Source organism: Setaria viridis, chromosome 2 (genome assembly GCF_005286985.2).
Source record: "Setaria viridis chromosome 2, Setaria_viridis_v4.0, whole genome shotgun sequence".
Taxonomy (NCBI): Eukaryota; Viridiplantae; Streptophyta; class Magnoliopsida; order Poales; family Poaceae; genus Setaria; species Setaria viridis.
The window spans coordinates 41,046,225-41,065,872 of NC_048264.2; the positions used below are offsets into that span (position 1 = coordinate 41,046,225).

Consider the following 19,648-nt stretch of genomic DNA (forward strand, 5'->3'; position numbering starts at 1 on the left):
GCGCAGCTAGTTTTTGTGTCACTCTGAGACGGCACCATTAGCGCCATCCCCCCAACGTGTCCTCTCTCACCACCTACCTGCCATGCTTGTCCCCTTGCCCCCCCTCCTCCTCCTCCTCCTCCTCGCCGCCGTCGCGTCCACGCCAGCACCGGCGGCGGGCGACGGCGGGGCCGGGGCGCTGCCAGTGATCAACCCCATCTCCTGCCTCTGCAACTCCACCAGCGTCCGGCGGACCTACCAGCCCGGCAGCGCCTTCGCGACCAACCTCGCCGACCTCTCCCGCGCGCTCCCGAGGAACGCCTCGGCGTCGGGCTTCTCGGCGGGGGCCTTCGGCGCCGCCGCCCCCGGTACGGCGTACGGGCTCGTGCTCTGCCGCGGGGACTTCACGGGCACCACCTGCGCGTCGTGCCTCGAGGCCGGGTTCCGCTACGCGGAGCAGAACTGCTTCTCCAGCAGCGACGTCGCGGTGTACTACGACCAGTGCCAGCTCCGGTTCTCCGACCAGGACTTCCTCGCCGGCGGCGGCAACGCGCCGGAGAGCGCCGCGACCAACATGAACAACGTGTCCGACGGGAACGTCGCCGCGTTCGACGCCCTGGTGGCGCAGCTCGTGGCCGCGGTCGCCGACAAGGCCAGCAACGCGAGCAGGAGGTACGCCACGGGGCAGGCCGGGTTCCCGCCGCAGAAGATGAACGTCTACGCCCTCGCGCAGTGCACGCCGGACCTGACGACGGCGCAGTGCCGGGGGTGCCTCGCCGGCATCATCCGCGAGATGCCCTCGTGGTTCACGGGGAGAATAGGCGGGAGGATTCTTGGGGTGCGCTGCAACATCAGGTACGAGGACACTGTCTTCATGGCCACAGGCGCCGACATGGTGAAGCTCACGCCCCTCGTGAATTCTTCCAAAGGTTAGCCCCAATTCAAACTTTTTTTTTCCTTGAAATTGGTACATATTCATAAATTTGATCTAGAACGGAATCCATTGATTGTCTTAATAGTAGTGTTAGTTTTTTTTCTACGCATTCGTAAACTTGATAAACATTTCCATTTAGTCTTGATTGGTTTGATGCTGGTAAAATAATTTTATACTCCGCGATGGCAACTTAGTATTGCTATGCTTCACAAAACAAGTCTCCTGCATGCTATATATGCATATGAATATGCGATTTTTTTTTGTTAATAGATGTCGATACTTTGATCGAATAATTTCTGTGTCTTTCCTGCATTATCAATGTTTCCGTGAATTGAGTTGTTTAAAGGTACTTAGTAAAAGTATTTGAATCATAAGAGCTTTTTTTTAAGAGTTTGGAAGTCATCATATGTTTTGAAACCACTACTGAATTAAATTGTACCTAATTTTTGGACACAGCCAAAATTTTACCTGCAAAATAAAACCCATAAGTATGTAGCACCTTTCCTCTTGAAACCAGTTTATTCGCTGAATTGGAGTCCATTCATTTGTAGTATTTTTATGTGTCTAGAACCTTCTTGCGTTGTTTAAAAAAAATTGGATGGAAAGAAATGAAATGTAAAATTAACAAATGTATAGATGAGGAAACCATCTTTTCGCCAACATGCGTTTTTCTATAGGTCCTCATACCACATCATTGTTTTTGGGTTAGAATGCTTATTTTTTGTCATGTATGAAGTCGTCATGTATATCTTTTGGCCAAGCAAATGAAATTTTATTCAAGTTGTACATTTTTTTCCATCCTTTAGAAATGAACATGTAACAACGTCCGTGGTCCGTCCCTCCATTCCATCATAGATAAACCCAACCCGTCATCCCTAAGAAAAAGAAAAAAAAAACAATCATGTTGCATGAAGTCCTATATAAAATACAAACACGACAATACTCTACCAAGGACAAAAATAAAGTAAGCGTATTTAGGTGAATGGGCAGCATCTTTCTCAGTATAAAACTGAATATTTATGTGCATAGAAATTCAATTGTAGGCCACTGAGATACTAGATTGTAGATATAATAAGGAAACGCTATCGAGATAGCAAGATGATAAAAAATATGTTGAGAATTTCAACAACACAGATACCACTGGATTTGCTGTCCGGAGCGTTGATCCATCTGGTTTCCAAGAACGACCAACATGTATACATACACAAGGAACAATCCTAATTAAACTTTTTTACTCCATTGCATGACGTACGTGTTGAAGTTGATTAAACTACAAATGCTAATATCTACTAGTTACGTCTACATTCTTATCTTAAAGTAGGGCCCGCGCGGTAGCTATGCTAGACCACCCCGGCCGGTGCACACATCAGCCTACAGAAACACAAACATTGCTTGGGCAGCGAATATGACAGATTCGTGCGGCACGAGTGCGAGCTTTTATCGGTCCGGCCGGCTTGTTGAGGTCTTTGTTGCCTTTGGAATCAAGATCAAATCAGACTTTGATCCACACATATTTCTCCCCAATCCAAAGTTCCAAACTACTTTTCGCCTTTATTATGTCAATAAACAAATCCTAGCAGCACAAACACCCGGTAGGGGCCCTGTCCCGGCCATGCATGTTGGCAATTTTAAACTCGGTATCTTGCCAAGCTCGCCATGTGAAGTGGTAGAAAATTTGGTGGGTTGTTTAATTTGGGGGGGAAACAAAAGTAGTATCTCACATCGATCTTCTCACCATCCCCATCTCGATAGATCATGTGATGCATGGTGTCTTTGTTTTGCACTGGATTGGCTGGCCTTTGGCATGGGTAGCGGTGCAGTGCTGCAGTAGCCGCGTTTCCGTACGCACATAGTAGCTGGCAGCCCAACACCTACCGAGATGATCGATCGATCACTTGTTCAATCAATCGTCTCGATTTGTTAGAAATTAAGCCTAAACTCCCTGCTGCTTTGAGCCTGTGACGACGTACACGTCCTTGTGGCCGGCACAAAGCGAGGCGACCGCCGTGTCAGACTTAGGGGTTAACCTAGCTAGTAAGTCTCGCTCCTACTTGCCCCGAGCTTTTAGACGGGTTTATTCTCTTCACACGCGGCCTAGCTCATGAGTAGTCGATGCCTGCCTTTTGTTTCAAAAAAGAGTCGATGCCTGCCTTTTCGCAGCGTTGGTCTGTAGCTAGCAGTGATGGGGATGGAGGGAGAGGGCGACGAGACCCCGGGAGCAGGCGGCACGTGCGGCACGAGACCGGGCGCGCTAGATTTCCGCTCGCCATGCCTGGACAGGTCGGTGTGCTCGCTGCCGTGCCGTGATCTCGGCCGCCCCCCCGTTGATCAATCGGGTGTTGGTCCCTGCAGCTGCAGGCCCTAGCTCCATCTCGCAGTAGAATATTAGCAGAACTGTTTCCTGATCGATCTGGTTTTAATATCTCCGGTCCCGGCCACACCGGCCGGCCGGGCCGCCGCCTTTGTTCTGCGACTGGCACCGGCACCGACGTGCTACGTTGCTGTAGCTCCCAGTCGGTCTGGGTCACAGGCTCACATGCAACGACGCGTCGTCCTGAATAATGTGTGCAGACGACGCGGCCGCCTGTTTTTTTGACTCCCCCGGCCCGGCCTCGGGTCGTCCTTGGTGGCTGCGGCCTCGATCTCGACGGTCTGCCCGGTGAGCTGAGCCCCCCTACCCGATCAGCTCCGGGCGGCTTCATCATGTTCGTGCGTGCTGTGACGGAAGATTCCTCGTCGTGCGATGGCAAACGCGACCGCCTGGGTGACGTGATGCTCGCATCAGGATCAGTCGCTGCCTGTGGCCCCACACCGAGACCGATACTGTCCCTTTGCACTGCTTGCTGCGGGCGACTACGATTGATCGATCCATCTCTACAGTCATCCAGTGGTAGTCGCTGCCAAGCAAGTGCGTATACACATGACAGTATCCAACCAAACTTAGGCACCAATACCAAGCGATGCAGCACCGGAATAAAGTGCCTGCGCTTTTGATTCATCAATCATCATCATCTGGGTGGTGATGGATCCATGCTCGATACAAGTTGTTGTGCTTCCGATCGAGCGGTTACAAAGGCATATGGTCTAATCTGGTCTGGTCTAGCTGCCCAAGCCCAACCATGGCGATTGCCGACTAGTGATCCTCGCAGCAGATTTTGACCGGACCGCGTGCTTGCACTTTGCACACTGGAGGAGGAGGAGCACAAAGGAGAGGACGGGAATGACAGAGGATGAGAGGACTCGTGTGAACAAACTATGCATTGAAATTTATGTTTTCTAGTGGAGTGTTTTGCTGATATGGCACCATAGAAATTACCTATGGACATCATGTTGGGTCTTCGGGCTGCCTTGAGAGAGAGAGATCGATCCTGGTACTGGTAGGCTGACCAGTTAACCGCCGCTACTACCTGCAGTACCTAGTTTTTTTTCCCGTCATCTCAATTAGGAGTGCTTTTATTTGATCACTGCTAACACAGTCTGGTTCTAATGACACGACCACTCGATTAATCCGCGCGCGTCATGTTTCCAGGGAACAACACTACGCTGTGGGTCGTCGCGACCGTCGTCCCGGTGTCGCTGCTCCTGGCCTGCTTCCTGGCCTGCTTCCTGTGGATCAGGAAGCGGAGGAGGAGAGGTACGTACCGAGGATTCAGTCAGCTAGCGTTACTACGCACGTGCGCTTGCGTTATTATATATGCTGTGTCACTGACGGCGTGCGTGGTTAATTTTGAACAACCATGCACAGTGACCAGCATGTCGGGGACGGTGAGCGTGCCCACCATGTCCATGGAGATGGAGCAGGTGCTCAAGCTCTGGCGGATCGAGGAGAGCGACTCCGAGTTCTCGATCTACGACTTCGACCAGATCGCCGACGCCACCGACAACTTCTCTGACGAACACAAGCTCGGCCAGGGCGGCTTCGGACCCGTTTACAAGGTATGTTTAATCTACTTTCGTCAGAAATTTCCATGCACACACGCATTCAGATAAGCCACCACATTGATCTTCAGTACTTACTATGATGCGGCTGTGGTTTGTGAAATACTAGTGTAGTAACTAGTAATAACTCTGTGCTTCGTTCAGGGCGAGCTGCCGGGAGGTTTAGAGATCGCGATCAAGCGCCTGTCGTCGTGCTCGGTGCAGGGGCTGATGGAGTTCAAGAACGAGATCCAGCTGATCGCCAAGCTGCAACACACCAACCTTGTCCGCCTGCTGGGCTGCTGCGTGCAGGCCGAGGAGAAGATGCTCATCTACGAGTACATGCACAACAGGAGCCTCGACTTCTTCATCTTCGGTACCTGACCGTCTCAACGCTTCACACCGTTCCTGCAACTACTTGGTTTCTGATGCCAAGGTATGCTGCGACCGGCTTACTACTTGCAGACGACAAGAAAGGGAAGATCCTGACCTGGGAGCGGCGGTTCCGCATCATCGACGGCGTCGCGCAGGGCCTGCTCTACCTGCACAAGCACTCGCGCCTGCGGGTCATCCACCGGGACCTCAAGGCCAGCAACATCCTCCTGGACCGCGACATGAACCCCAAGATCTCCGACTTCGGCATGGCCAGGATCTTCTGCTCCAACGTCACCGAGGCCAATACCACCAGGGTCGTCGGCACGCAGTAAGTAGTAGCCGTAGTAGTGAACTAGTGATCAAATTCAGAACTAGTAGTAGCCTTTGTTAGCTAGTGATCTTGTTACGCGATGCTGATAGCTTCTGCATTCCTTGTGGTCAGTGGTTACATCGCTCCGGAGTACGCTTCCGAGGGCCTCTTCTCCATCAAATCCGATGTGTTCAGCTTCGGCGTTTTGCTCCTCGAGATCATCACCGGGAAGAGGACTGCCGGGTTCTACCAGTACGGCAAATTCTTCAATCTCACAGGATATGTAAGTACAGTTCAGCGCCTAGCTCTCACCTGCAACGAGAATTCAGAGTTCAGCAAATAACCTGCTGTCAGAGCACTGAAGAAATGTTCATTATCTGAATTGCTCCTGCAGGCCTACCAGCTGTGGCAGGACGGGAGATGGCACGAGCTGGTGGACCCGGCGCTGGGCGACGACCTGCCGGTGCCGGAGGTGATGAAGTGCCTGCAGGTGGCGCTGCTGTGCGTGCAGGACAGCGCCGACGACCGGCCCAACATGTCGGAGGTGGTGGCGATGCTGGGCAGCGAGGGGATCACTATGCCGGAGCCCCGGCAGCCGGCCTACTACAACGTCCGGATCAGCAACCTCACCGTGTCGTCGGGCTCCTTCGGCGAGTCTTCGTGCAGGATCAGCAGCATCACCCTGACGGATCACGAGGAAGGCAGGTAGTAGCAGTAGGAACACATGCATTGCATCTTCTCGGCGTTTCAGTTGTTCTAGGTCGGTAACTGTACAGGACTGTTAGTTATATGATGAGAAATTCAGAATTCAGGGACATGGAAAGGCAGAAAGGATCAGGATATAGGTTAACATAGTTGATGCAAGATCTGACCATGCCCATAAACGTGTTAACCAACCCTTTAATTTCTTCTTGATCAGCTCCAGCAATTTTTGGTCCATTTTGGAGTGACTTCAGTGGTTAGCTGATATGTAAACTTGCGATGTTTGTATTTGTACACTTTAAAATGTGACTGTAGCTGTACACGTGTAAGTCCTTACAGTGCTACTCTTATAGGATGGAATTAATATTCTGAATCTCTGTACATATTCTGAACCTCTGAATAACGGTGTTTTTCTAACTGTCTGAATAACAGTGTTGATTATGGAAGGTTTAGTTGCTCCGCCGATGGCTTGTGGGCTCGTGGCCATAGATCATGGGCCGTAAGCCTGCCCTAACCACTGGCCTTATGTGAACAGACGGACGGACCACGGGCGGCCTACTGTGGGGCCCATCACGGCCTAGCTGCTGCTTTGGGAGTTGGGACTTTTATTGGGAGTGGACCGTCTTCTTTCCCTCCCGCCGGTGCGATGTCACTCCCAAAGTCGTGGGTGAAAAGTCATGAGAGATGTCATGGTGCGGTCAAAAGATCGGGGGTGCTTGATGGGCCCATCAAAGTTCACATGACGAGCCCATATAATGATCCATCAGTACCCAGGACTGCCTGTATTATAACGATCGAAAAAAAGCGGGGACTGCTGGGCCGTTCTTCCGAGAACCTGTACTCCTACACGAGCTAAAAATCTTATTAGGAGACATAAGTATTTCAAGTTCATCCACATGTTTAAATTTATATTTATGGAGGTTTTTTTATAGATGGATAAATTTTATAGACGCTATGTTGATTTCGTTTAGGCCTGGATCCCTTCATTTTGAAAGAATTGGAATCTACTTAATAGGATAGGTTAATTTATCTTGAAATGTGGTATTCCACAACTTTCCAAAGTTTAGATCTTAAATTCATAGGGTGGGAGATGGAAATTGATTCTGTAGATTATGATTATTAGAATGTAATTCAATTCTTATAGCACGATATTCGACTCGCTTCCATGTAGTAGAAGTGCAGCACATAAGTATCTCTCTCATATGGCCAACAATAATATACAAATATATTCCACATACAATTATATTAGCTTAATTAATTTGTGTCTAAATTATAATTATTAGAATGGAATTCAATTCCAAGGATCTAAACGGGGCCTTAGTCAATTTAGACATGCGTTGGGATTTACTTATATATGCGTACATCCATATCGGTGGTGCGAGTCAGCTTGTACGTCCGAACCATGTTTCTAAAAAAAATTGAGAGTGCGGCTTGCCACTGGGTATTTATACCCTCCTCCAAAGCTACACCCACTTTAAATGGGGAAGTTATGAGTAGAAAATTATAAATCCATTAGAAATGGAGAAGGTGGTGTATTGAATATGGATGGAATTGGAGGGTAAGGAGATCAAGAATAGGTTTTCCCGTACCCTCCCGGGGCAGGTCCAGTGTGGCGCTTCCTTAGTTGGCATCATGTATCAAGTATCATCTTCTGGCATCTGCACCTATTTTATGGCCGTGTCCCGCCTCAACTCACGTCAGCTGTGGTCAACCATTAATGTTTGCATCGTTTTTTAAGCTCAAGGCCACTTTTCGCAATTTTTTTTGATAAGGTCTAGTTTTTGCAATTATTTTGGTCAGCGAAGGACACTATCATATAACATTATCTTCCGGGGGTTTTTTTCCTCGCACCCTACACCGGATCCTACCTGGCAAGCACGAGCAATTTGACTATTCCCTTTCCTTGCACAGTGCCCAGCATCAGCACTGTACTAGAGCGGGCGCAACACAAGTCAACTACTCAATGGTGTACACACGTGCTGCTACATCCTTCATTTTAAATTGTACTTTACCCTAGATTTCAAACTTATCTAACTTTGATAAATGAGTTCTTTTTTTTTATTTGACAGAACCCCAACAATTCCCCCCCTCTCCGGTGGACCGTGGCCATGGTCATCGACCGCACGGCGGACTGATGCTACCATCTCACCACTGGAAACGGTTCCGGTTCGCGAAGCTCCCCGCGTTCCCACACACGGATTACGCTCCTGCAGATAACTGCTATTACTCCCTGTCTCCCTGCAAATACATCATCGTCACGCTCTCAATCAGCTTGGGGATTACGAACGGCCACAGTATCCGTACAAGCCGGCCGGCACGTGCGGCCGCTTTCGTCGAGCTGGTGGTACCTACGGCTAACCGTTAACGGTACAATCGTAGCATACACTAGCACTTGTACGCCCGGCTTTGCTCTGTTTCTGCAGCACTAGTCATGGTGTCCCAATCGCTCCCCTTGCACAGCGCTGTCGCGTCCGCGCACGCGGACATGTACACGGCAGTCTTGGCATGCAGAGCCGCCGGTTGTGGAGCACTGAAACTTCGCCGTGTCCGCGTCCAGCTCCAGCAGCAGGATTCAACTTCTTTTTTCGTCTCCACGGCGAGCCAGGCAGTCGTCAAACACGGCAGACAAATCAGCCTGATGACTGGCCAACAACCCCGGCATATACGACCGCACGAGCACCCTTACTCAAAGCAAACACAAATTCCATTCCGTTGTGCTCCGTCCAGTCGTCGGCCAATCAACTGGGATGTTCAGATCCATGGACTAATTTTTAATTCGAATTATATTGGAGGTTTGAATACCAATTAGAAGACTAAATGTGAACTAATTATAAAACTTATTACATTAGCCACGGCTAATTCGTGAGACGAATCTATTAAGCCTAATTAATTCATGATTTGCACATATTTATTGCATCATCACATAGTCAAATCATGAACTAATTAAGTTTAATAGATCGCAATTTATACAATTAGTTTTATAATTAACTCATATTTAATATTTCTAATTAGTATATTTAATGTGACGGGACTAAACTAGCCGTAACCAAACACCCTTCAATCTCTACTATTCCCCCCGCGCCTTTGACCTCGTCTTCACCGCATAATCCCCTTGCTTACGCACGAGCAGCAATTGAAAACTGCCACCGGCTATCCTCCCTTTTTCCCCTGCTTTCCCATCGCGAAAGCAAGAGCTCGCTCGCTCGATCGGCATGGCCGCCGCCGTCCTCCCCAGCCGCCTCCTTTTTCTCCTCCTCCTCCTGTCCTCGCCCTCACTCTTCCTCGCCGTCGCGCAGTACGCGGAGTACTCGTGCAATGGCACCGGGGGCAACTTCACCTCCGGCAGCGCCTTCGCCGCCAGCCTGGACCGCCTCATCGCGGAGCTCCCCGGGAACGCCTCCTCCTCCCCGTCCCTCTTCGCTTCGGCCACCGTCGGCGGCGGCTCCGCCCCGGACATGGCTTACGGCCTCGCGCTCTGCCGCGGCGACGTAACGGACCGGCGCGCCTGCTCGTCCTGCCTCGCCGACGCCTTCTCCAGCCTGCGCCGCCTCTGCGGCGCCGACCGCGACGCCACCTTCTACGCCGACCTGTGCACGGCGCGGTACTCCGGCGCCGACTTCCTCTCCCGCGGCGGCGCCGGCGAAGTCGACAACTCGCCGGTGATCAACGGCATGGACTTCAACGCGTCGACGTACCCCGGGTGGGACGCCCGGAACGCCACGAGCCGGAGCTTCTTCCTGTCCCTGGTCGGCACGCTGTTCGGGGAGATGGCCATGTACGGCGCCTACAACTCGTCCCGCCGCCTCGCCAGCGCCGTCATGTTCATCAACGCGCAGCTGCCCACCGTGTACGGCTTCGCCCAGTGCACGCCGGACCTCGCGCCGGCCCAGTGCTGGCACTGCTTCCAGGGCGTCGCCGATCTCAACCGCCAGTGGTACGACGGCCGCGAGGGGGGGCGGATCTCCGGCGTGCGGTGCAGCTTCCGGTACGAGGGGTACAAGTTCTACCAGGGCAGGCCGGACGTCAGGATCGGAGGACAGCACGGCGATGAGTCCTCGCCCAATGGATCAACCAATGGTAAAGCCGCAACCTTCAATTTTCTTTCTTTATTGTTGTACCATTCGGCGACGAACAATACGACTGCTTATGTCAATTGTCGCATGCAAGCATACATTTTTCTGTCTCCAACTTGTAATTCCAAACACATTATGTTAGTGTTACTAGTGTATCCTTTATCTACATGTTTTTGTTTGTTCTTCAGTTGTAGAGTACTAATAAGTTGCAACCACTTCAATTAGTAGTGTGTGTTGTCACTAAATTATGGCTGCTTATTTTTTTTTCTTACAAACAATAATGTAGGAAGCAGCCACAAAAAGGTCTTAATCATCGCCCTGGTCGTATCAATCACGGTTGTCTGCGGCTTGCTGCTTGCAGGCCTCCTGATAATCAGAACACAAAGAAACAGAGCCGGTAAGAAAACGACAGGCACTACAGTTCTTGTGTATATTTCATCAGCAATTAAAAACCGGTGAACTAACGAGCTGCAAACCTGCAATGATTCAGGAAAGACGAGGCTGCCGATGCAGGCTCATTCCCGGAACAGCTCCAAGACGGAGGAGGCGCTGAAGCTGTGGCGGATCGAGGAGAGCGGCTCGGAGTTCACGCTCTACGACTTCTCCGAGCTGGCCGCCGCCACCGGGGGCTTCTCCGACGAGAACCGGCTCGGCAAAGGCGGCTTCGGACCCGTCTACAAGGTGAGCTGGCGTTTCGTACCAGGTCTGAAGAGTGCCATGCAGCCATGACTGACTCTGACTCTGCTCCAGGGCAAGCTCGCGGACGGTTCGGAGATCGCGGTGAAACGGCTGGCGGCGCATTCCGGGCAGGGGCTGGAGGAGTTCAAGAACGAGATCCAGCTGATCGCCAAGCTGCAGCACACCAACCTGGTGCGCCTTGTCGGTTGCTGCGTCCAGGACGAGGAGAAGATGCTCGTCTACGAGTTCATGCCCAACCGCAGCCTCGATTGCTTCATCTTCGGTACCATTCTCACATTCGTTTTCAGTGATCCCAGTTGACCAATTTTAGCTAATTCTGATATTGTCTCCGCGCGAATATGCAGATCAGCAACGGGGTCCATTACTGGATTGGAAGAAACGGCTACACATAATTGAGGGCATTGCGCAAGGGCTGCTATATTTGCACAAGCACTCACGGGTGCGTATAATCCATCGGGATTTGAAAGCTAGCAACATTTTGCTAGACAAGGAGTTGAACCCCAAGATCTCGGACTTCGGCATTGCTAGGATCTTCGGCTCCAACATGACTGAAGCCAACACCAACAGAGTCGTCGGAACATAGTAAGAGTACATGACAATACTGATGATGAGCTTAATTACTTACGTGTAACTACAATTTTTCGAAATGTCCATTTCACTTGTAGTGCTTCTTTGTTACTATAGTTGACATTAGCTTCCGGTGCTTATATAGTGGCTACATGTCTCCCGAGTACGCTTCCGAGGGCATCTTCTCGATCAAATCCGACGTGTACAGCTTCGGCGTGTTGCTACTCGAGATCGTCAGCGGCAAGAGGAACAGCAGCCACCATCAGTACGGCGACTTCATCAACCTGCTCGGATACGTGAGTGTTAACTGTTGGCAAAAATACAACATTGCTGATGACAAAACGGGCGCACGCGTGTAGCCTGAAAACGCCTTGTCAACGTGCCGTTTTTGACGATGGATGATCGATCATCTGCAGGCGTGGCAGCTGTGGAGGGAAGGTCGGGCGTTCGAGCTGATCGACCCGACGCTGGGCGAGTGCGGCGAGGTGGCTACCATCATGCGGTGCGTCAAGGTGGCGCTGCTGTGCGTGCAGGACAGCGCCGCCGACCGGCCCACCATGGCGGACGTCACGGCGATGCTCGCCGCCGGCTGCGACGGCGGCGGCTCGTCGTCGCTGCCGGACCCGAAGCGGCCGCCGCACTTCTCGCTCAGGGTGAGCAGCAGCGAGGACGGGTCGGAGGCCGGCCGGACGCGGTCGTCGTCGCACGCCACCACGTCGTGCAGCACCAACGACCTCACCGTCACCACCATCCAAGAGGGCCGGTGATGCCCGGCTGACAACGACGTCTTGGTCGTCCATACACCATTGTGCTGCATAATCTTCAGGTGATGGAACGGAGCAGTGTGGACGAAGTGGTTTAGGGAAAGAAAATGACACAAGAAAGAGCTGTGTAATGAGTAGTAGATGAGGCGTTTTCTTGCGTTTGTAGCTGTTAGACCGCGACGTGTCACGTGGCAATTGTACATACGCGCACCGCGGTGCAGGCGGATGCTAGAATTGACGATGGGCAAGGGTCGCGGTCGTGGCAGCCCTGCTTTGACGGCGAAAAGTTGGATAGACGCGGGACCGGGTTTATTTAGGTCAGTTTTTTATTGCACAGTTATCAAGATTGAAAATTAGGTAAATTAAATGTCATGAGGATGAAACTCCTCTCACAAATGATGAAACCTCTAATTCTCTCTCCTCATAAATACCCTTCCAAGTTTGTAAAATTGGTGATGTGGCATGAAAATTAATGCTCATAAAACTCTCCATAAAACTCCTACTGAGACTGACCTCAGAAAGGTTCGCTCTGCCAGTTTCTGCCCGGTCACTCGGAGAAAACATTTCCCTAATGATCTGGACCGTTGAGTATTTGTCACGCATTAGGTGAACGTGTGGTGCCGGCAATTTAGGCGTGAAATACTTCCTCCGTCTCAAATTACTATTCGTTTTAGCTTTTCTAGATTCATATCTTTTGCTATGCACCTAGATATATACTATGTCTAAATGCATAGCAAAAATCGTGTACCTAGAAAAGTCAAAACGAATAGTAATTTGGAACGGAGGGAATAAACAATAAGAAAAAGCTTAAATTATTTTGAGTTTCACTTTTTTCATAAAAAGGAAAAATAAACTCACCCGTCCAGCAATATATAGCTAATTTTAGACTCATCCAAAGTTAAACTATTTAAAGTTTGATCAAAATTACCATGAAATTAATTTCGTATCTATAACCAAAATAAGCATTCCATAAAAATATATTTCATGATTAATTTTATGATATTAATTTGTTTCCACATATATTGGCATATTCTCATTCAAATTTTGTCAAACATGAGATAATTTGACTTAAGTAGCTATATATTTGGGATATGAGAAGAATGTGGTATTTATATTATGGAAAATTTGAAAACAAAACTATCATGTGAAAACACCTTGATATTGGTTGGAAATTGATAAAAGAAAATCTGTTATGTGCTAATGTGTTGTGGGTGGGGTGCGCAAAGTCATTCATGGTCGATACACACTTGTCTACTTGATGGTGGTGACACGATGGGATAGTGTGATAGTGATAGAGCGACAATGCTTCCTGCAATGGTATAGATCCGCACTAGATCAATTGTACGGGATGCTGGAGATTCAACTCTTAGAAGGGAATGGAACTGGACCGTGTAGACATCTACCTCGCTGCCAATTTGATCGAGAGGAGTAGCCGCCGTGGTTGCTCCGATCGGTGTGGTCAATAGGGCCATGTGGTACGTGAGGTCAGGCGAAGAGGACGGTGTGCTATGATGCCTAAGGGTCCACCCTTTTGTGGATGGTAGAGTTTATATGTATAGGCAGCATGCATTATGCTGAGAGGGAGTCTAGCAATGTTGTGCACATGTAGAGTCACGACTCATGAGCAACTTGTGGGCTGGTGGTCGTGTTTGGCGCACAACCTGAACGAGTAGCACAGAGAAGGGCGCCAAGCACATGGACGATGAGTGCAAGGGTCAAAGAGGGATGTGGAGTGTTGACAGCGGCGTTGACACGCAAGAGGAAGGGTGCGGATCTAACAATCTCAGCAACAAGGTTGATGATTTGTCCGTGATGTCGTTTCAGGGATCGTGGCAACAGTGTTGGCGATTTGCATTGCTTGCCAAGTGTCGGGTGGCATCACGCATAGGGAAGGAAGGAAGTGTTGGTGATAGTGCCGGATCGAGACCCAATTGTCAACGTGACACATCCAGCTCAGCTGCCGTTACAACTAACAATTTCTATTTTGCCATCTGTTAAGTTGTCAGCCAAATTAAACACCATCCGCCGCCCCTTGACTTGTGTGGGAAAGCGCCGAGCACCCACTGACGCCAGAGCAACAAATGACGAACTGCTACCGCTGATCCTCTTTGTTCCCATCCTTGCACAACGGAAAGACTAGAGCTCGACATGGTGGTCCCACCCTCCCTCCTCCTATCCTCTGCGCTCCTTCTCGCCGGCGCCGCCGCGTACTCGGAGTACTCGTGCAATGGCACCACGGGCAACTTCACGTCCGGCAGCGCCTTCTCCGCCAACCTGGGACGCCTCGTCGCGGCGCTGCCCGCCAACGCCTCCTCCTCCCCGTCGCTCTTCGCCTCGGCGACCGTCGGCGCCGTCCCGGACACGGCGTACGGCCTCGCGCTCTGCCGCGGCGACGTCACGGACCCCCGGGTCTGCTCGGCGTGCCTCGCCGACGCCTTCTCCAGGCTGCGCCGCCTCTGCCGCGCGGACAGGGACGCCACCTTCTACGCCGACCTCTGCACGGCGCGGTACTCCGGCGGCGACTTCCTGGCGCGGCCCGGCGACAACTCGCCGGTGATCAACGCGCTCGACGTGAACGCGTCGACCTACTACGGGTGGGACGCCCGGAACGCGACGAGCCGGACGCTGTTCCTGTCGCTGGTGGGCACGCTGTTCGGGGAGATGGCCATGTACGCCGCCTACAACTCCTCGGCGGCGCGCATGTTCGCCAGCGCCGCCATGTACGTCAACCCGCAGCTGCCGACGGTGTACGGCTTCGTGCAGTGTACACCGGACCTCTCGAGGGGCCAGTGCTGGGACTGCTTCCAGGACCTGCAGAACCTGAACCGGCGGTGGTACGACGGCCGCGAGGGCGGGCGCATCCTCGGCGTCCGCTGCAGCTTCCGGTACGAGGCCTACCATTTCTTCGCCGGCATGCCGGAGGTCAGGATCGGCCTGGAGGGCGACCCTTCTACTTCATCAACTCCGCGAAGTAATGGTAATCACCAAAAATAAACTTTCTCTATGTTTTCTCTCTTTCTCTCCTCTCTTTGAACCTATAAAAAACATATTACTGCTTATGTTACGTACATGTTTCTAAAAGTTGTTATGTCAAAGAATATTATGCCGTCAGTAGTGTGTTGTACATTTTCAAGTCTGTTCTTTTTATTTTTTGAGTGGATGATGCAGGAAGCAACCACAAGAAGGTCGTAATTGTCGCCCTCATCGTATCAATCACGGCGTTCTGCGCAATACTGGCTGCCGGCCTTTTCATAATCAGAACACATAGGCAACGAGCCGGTAAGCAGACAGTGACCACTGCAAGAAAAAGAATATACTTTCTCTGCACTGCCATGACTATTGGGGAATGGGGTTCTGTGCAACGATCCAAATCGTTGCATTGGGGGTCAAATTTTGGAACAGATGATCAAGTAGCTGATCGAAAAACTAAAATGCAGAGAAGAGGAAGCAGCAGCTGCAGGCACAGTCCCGGAACAGCTCCGCGACAGAGGAGGCGCTGAAGCTGTGGCGGGTCGAGGAGAGCAGCACGGAGTTCACGCTCTACGACTTCGCCGAGCTGGCCGCCGCGACGGGCGACTTCTCCGACGAGAACCTGCTCGGCAGAGGAGGCTTCGGCCCAGTCTACAAGGCGAGTTTTGGACACGTCCTGTGTTTTCTGGCGTCACACGTTCGAGTGCTTCGTTAAGCTGAGCTGAGCAGCCATGGCTGACTCTGTTCTTGGCGTGTCAATAATTCATCCTACAGGGGAAGCTTGCGGACGGCACCGAGATCGCGGTGAAGCGTCTGGCGGCGCATTCGGGTCAGGGGCTGGAGGAGTTCAAGAACGAGATCCAGCTGATCGCCAAGCTGCAGCACACCAACCTTGTCCGCCTCGTCGGCTGCTGCGTCCAGGACGAGGAGAAGCTGCTCGTCTACGAGTACATGCGCAACCGCAGCCTCGACTGCTTCATCTTCGACCAGCAGCGGGGGACGTTGCTGGACTGGGAGAAACGGCGGCGCATAATCGAGGGGATCGCGCAGGGGCTTCTCTACCTGCACAAGCACTCCCGGGTGCGCATCATCCACCGTGATCTCAAGGCCAGTAACATTTTGCTGGACAAGGACCTGAACCCCAAGATCTCCGACTTCGGCATGGCCAGGATCTTCGGCTCCAACATGACGGAGGCCAACACCAAAAGGGTTGTCGGCACATAGTAAGACTACATAGTAGCAAAACTTTCTGTTCTTTGTGCTATTGGCAAAAATGTTAGTGTCGTTGTGACATGCATTTTCTTTTCTTTGTACTACTGTTCCAGTGGCTACATGGCTCCTGAGTATGCTTCGGAGGGCATCTTCTCGGTGAAATCCGACGTGTACAGCTTCGGCGTGCTACTACTCGAAATCGTCAGCGGCAAGAGGAACAGCGGCCACCACCGCCACTACGGCGACTTCGTCAACCTGCTCGGATACGTAAGTTGCCGCCACTATACAGCAGTGAGACGAAACACAACCACCATTAACTTGTCGTTTTGCTTTCGCATACACTATTCGCAGCTTATCCGCTGTCATTAGGTCAATGATTTCACATCTGATAGTGTTTTGGATCACAACTGTACAATAGTAAACGCCATTCACATCAGCAGCTAACACTGCAAATCGTATTAAAAGTGGCGCGTTGAATTGATGAACTGTCACAGGCATGGCAGCTGTGGAAGGACGGGAGGGTGTACGAGCTGATCGACCCGACGCTGGGCGAGCGCGGCGACGCGGCGGCCATCGCGCGGTGCCTCAGGGTGGCGCTGCTGTGCGTGCAGGACAGCGCCGCGGACCGGCCGACCATGGCGGACGTGACGGCGATGCTGGCCGCCGCCGGCAGCAGCGACGGCGGCGCGTCCGGGCCCCTCCCGGACCCGAGGCAGCCACCGCACTTCTCGCTCAGGGTGGTCGCCGCCGGCAGCGACGAGGACGGCGGCGGGTCGGGGATGCGGACGCAGACGCACGGCGGCACCACGTCGTGCTTCAGCACCAACGACCTCACCATCAGCTCCTGCATCCAGGAGGGAAGATGAGATGACTTCGATCTCTAGCAGAAACATCTTTTATTTGGTGATGGGGATCGATCGATCTCCGTGTGAGGGTGTTAGACACGATGGGTTGGCGGTTGTCCGTTGGGGATGAGACGGGACGTGTTCTTGAGAGTACGTACGTCTGTTGCTGTGAGACCGTGACATGTCACATGGCGATTGTTCTACGTACGTGTGATTGCGCACCGCTGTACACACAAATGCTAGCATTGATTAGGGACATGTTGTGGTACTGCTGCTTTTGACGGTGAAGAGTCGGTGATCTGTGGTCGGCCGGGTTCATTCAAAAGGGGTCGCTTTCGGAATCGGGGTCGTTGAGTTGGCCGAGCTAGCACTTGGCAGTTGGCACGTAGGATACAGGAGCGTTGTTGGGTGACTCTGTGTGCCGCTGACAATTCTAGCCGTTTCAAGTTGCAGCAGGTTGTTTCACTTTTCTATAATATACAATTTTTGTTATACAATCTGAATATGAACGTGGCTTTCAAAAGCCGAACGAGGAAAACTCCACCGAGACGAACATTACGACACGAGAAGCTATGACCCGCCCCCACCCCCCTAGCGCGCTGCTCCGCCACCCTTCGCCGGCGTCGCCAGCCCCGGCGGCGCCGCCCAAGCTCCTCTGCCGCCAGCCAGCACGCGTCCTCGGGCAGACCCCAAACACCGCTACAGCCACTCCACCCCCGCTGCCCCTCGCGTCCAGCCCCCTCTCCCAATCGCGCTCGTCTGATCCAGATCTGGATCTTCGTCCTGCTGCACCTGGTGCCCGATCCCCTCCGCCCCTAGGGAAACCCCTCCTCCCCCGCCGCCGCGCACCTGCCGGGCCGGATCTTGGGAGGATCTCGTCGTCCCTGACACGCCAGATCCGGCCCCAACCTACGCGGAAGTGGTACGGCGGGGGGCGACCGCCTTCACCTCGCCGTCTACCTCACAACAACCAGGGCCGCGCCAGCTCAAATCCACCATCTCCATCCCGCCAAGGAGCAGTTACTACCCTCGCCAACCCCGTCGTCCTCCGGGCGTCAACCCGAGCAGTTATGGCCGTCTGCGTCACCATGCCTCTACGCGGCCTGAGCAGCGGACTCACTCCTACAGGATCCGCCAGGGATCTCCCTCTGGCGCCACACCTCGTCGTTCAGCCAACCAGAGGAGTAATGGCCTCCCCCCCGGCCCCCGTCCTCGAGCCCCGAGCACCAGCGTCTCCGACGCGACATCCACTCTGGCTCTGAGCCTGGATGGACCCGCGTCAACCGGCGTAAGCGGAGAGAGCGTGAGCAGCAACTTCTTCCTGCGACCCCCAGCCGCGGCCGTGCTGCCAGACATTCAAAGCTCTCCTCACCCATTGCCAACCACCAATCCTCCACTGCTGCGAACTCTGCTTTCCTTCAGAAGACAAAAGGGTGTTGCTTCAGGTGTCTCGGCCGTGACCACAAGGCTACCGCGTGCAGAGACCCCATCCGGTGTCTGCGCTGCTTCCGCTCGGGACACAAGCAACGTTCCTGCCGAGCGGTCCTGCGCTCACAGGCTGCTCCCCCGTCGTGACGCCAGCCACGTCGACCGGAGCTGCGCCCACCACCGACCTGCCTCAAGATGGCGGCTGCACGGGTTGGCGACCCGGCCCTGCGGCCGAGCGACGACACGCTCCACATCCCCACCTCCTTCAAGATCGACCACGAGCTGCAGGACTGGGAGGGGAACGCGCTGGTCACCTGGGCCATGCGTGTTCCGCCAAGCACCACCGCAAGAAACATTGAAGACGCCATCCTGGAGGAGTTCCGGCTGCGCCCCGGCGAGGTCTCGGTCACCAGGCATCGCCCGGAGGCGTTCCTGCTGCGCTTCCAGCACCGCCGGCACTGCGAAGAAGTCAACGCCAAAGGTAACATCAACTTCCGTGGCAATGAAGTATGTGTCAGGCCATGGCGGAGCCTCACTGGTGCTCTTGGCGCGGCGCTCTTCTACCGCGTCCGCATCTGTCTCGATGGGGCACCGAGGCACGCCTGGCTGCCGGACATCATCGAGCGTCTCGTCGACCGGCACTGCGCTCTCCAATGCATCGACACCAACTTGCTCCATCCGTCAGACACGCGCGGCATCGAGCTCTGGGCATGGACGTCTGACCCGAGCAAGATTGCAAAGGTAATGTGGCTTGTCTTCACCACACGTTCTATGGATGGCTCGTCCTCCTCCGTGCAGATCAATGAGGTCCCTCCTGAGCGCTGGCAACGTGGGATTAAGCATCGGGTCCTGGTGCATTTGTGGGAAATCCA

The 19,648-nt window shown here is 52.8% G+C and overlaps 3 protein-coding genes across 3 annotated transcripts; all 3 read left to right on the plus strand.

Moving 5' to 3' along the window:
* On the plus strand, positions 1-6,601 carry LOC117845492 (cysteine-rich receptor-like protein kinase 25). The gene is made up of 7 exons (XM_034726549.2): positions 1-908; positions 4,443-4,547; positions 4,659-4,849; positions 4,997-5,207; positions 5,297-5,534; positions 5,649-5,799; positions 5,911-6,601. The coding sequence occupies exons 1-7, from the start codon at positions 83-85 to the stop codon at positions 6,223-6,225; spliced, it is 2,037 nt and encodes a 678-aa protein (XP_034582440.1). The 5' UTR covers positions 1-82; the 3' UTR covers positions 6,226-6,601.
* A 2,720-nt stretch (positions 6,602-9,321) lies between these two features.
* On the plus strand, positions 9,322-12,637 carry LOC117845490 (cysteine-rich receptor-like protein kinase 19). Its single transcript, XM_034726547.2, has 7 exons — positions 9,322-10,295; positions 10,578-10,688; positions 10,782-10,972; positions 11,042-11,252; positions 11,335-11,572; positions 11,703-11,853; positions 11,974-12,637. Exons 1-7 carry the CDS (start codon positions 9,431-9,433, stop codon positions 12,322-12,324), a joined length of 2,118 nt encoding a protein of 705 aa, XP_034582438.1. The 5' UTR covers positions 9,322-9,430; the 3' UTR covers positions 12,325-12,637.
* A 1,701-nt stretch (positions 12,638-14,338) lies between these two features.
* Positions 14,339-17,813, plus strand: LOC117845491 (putative cysteine-rich receptor-like protein kinase 20). Its single transcript, XM_034726548.2, has 6 exons — positions 14,339-15,298; positions 15,490-15,600; positions 15,759-15,949; positions 16,066-16,514; positions 16,617-16,770; positions 16,998-17,813. The coding sequence occupies exons 1-6, from the start codon at positions 14,470-14,472 to the stop codon at positions 17,367-17,369; spliced, it is 2,106 nt and encodes a 701-aa protein (XP_034582439.1). The 5' UTR covers positions 14,339-14,469; the 3' UTR covers positions 17,370-17,813.
* The last annotated feature ends 1,835 nt before the right edge of the window (positions 17,814-19,648 follow it).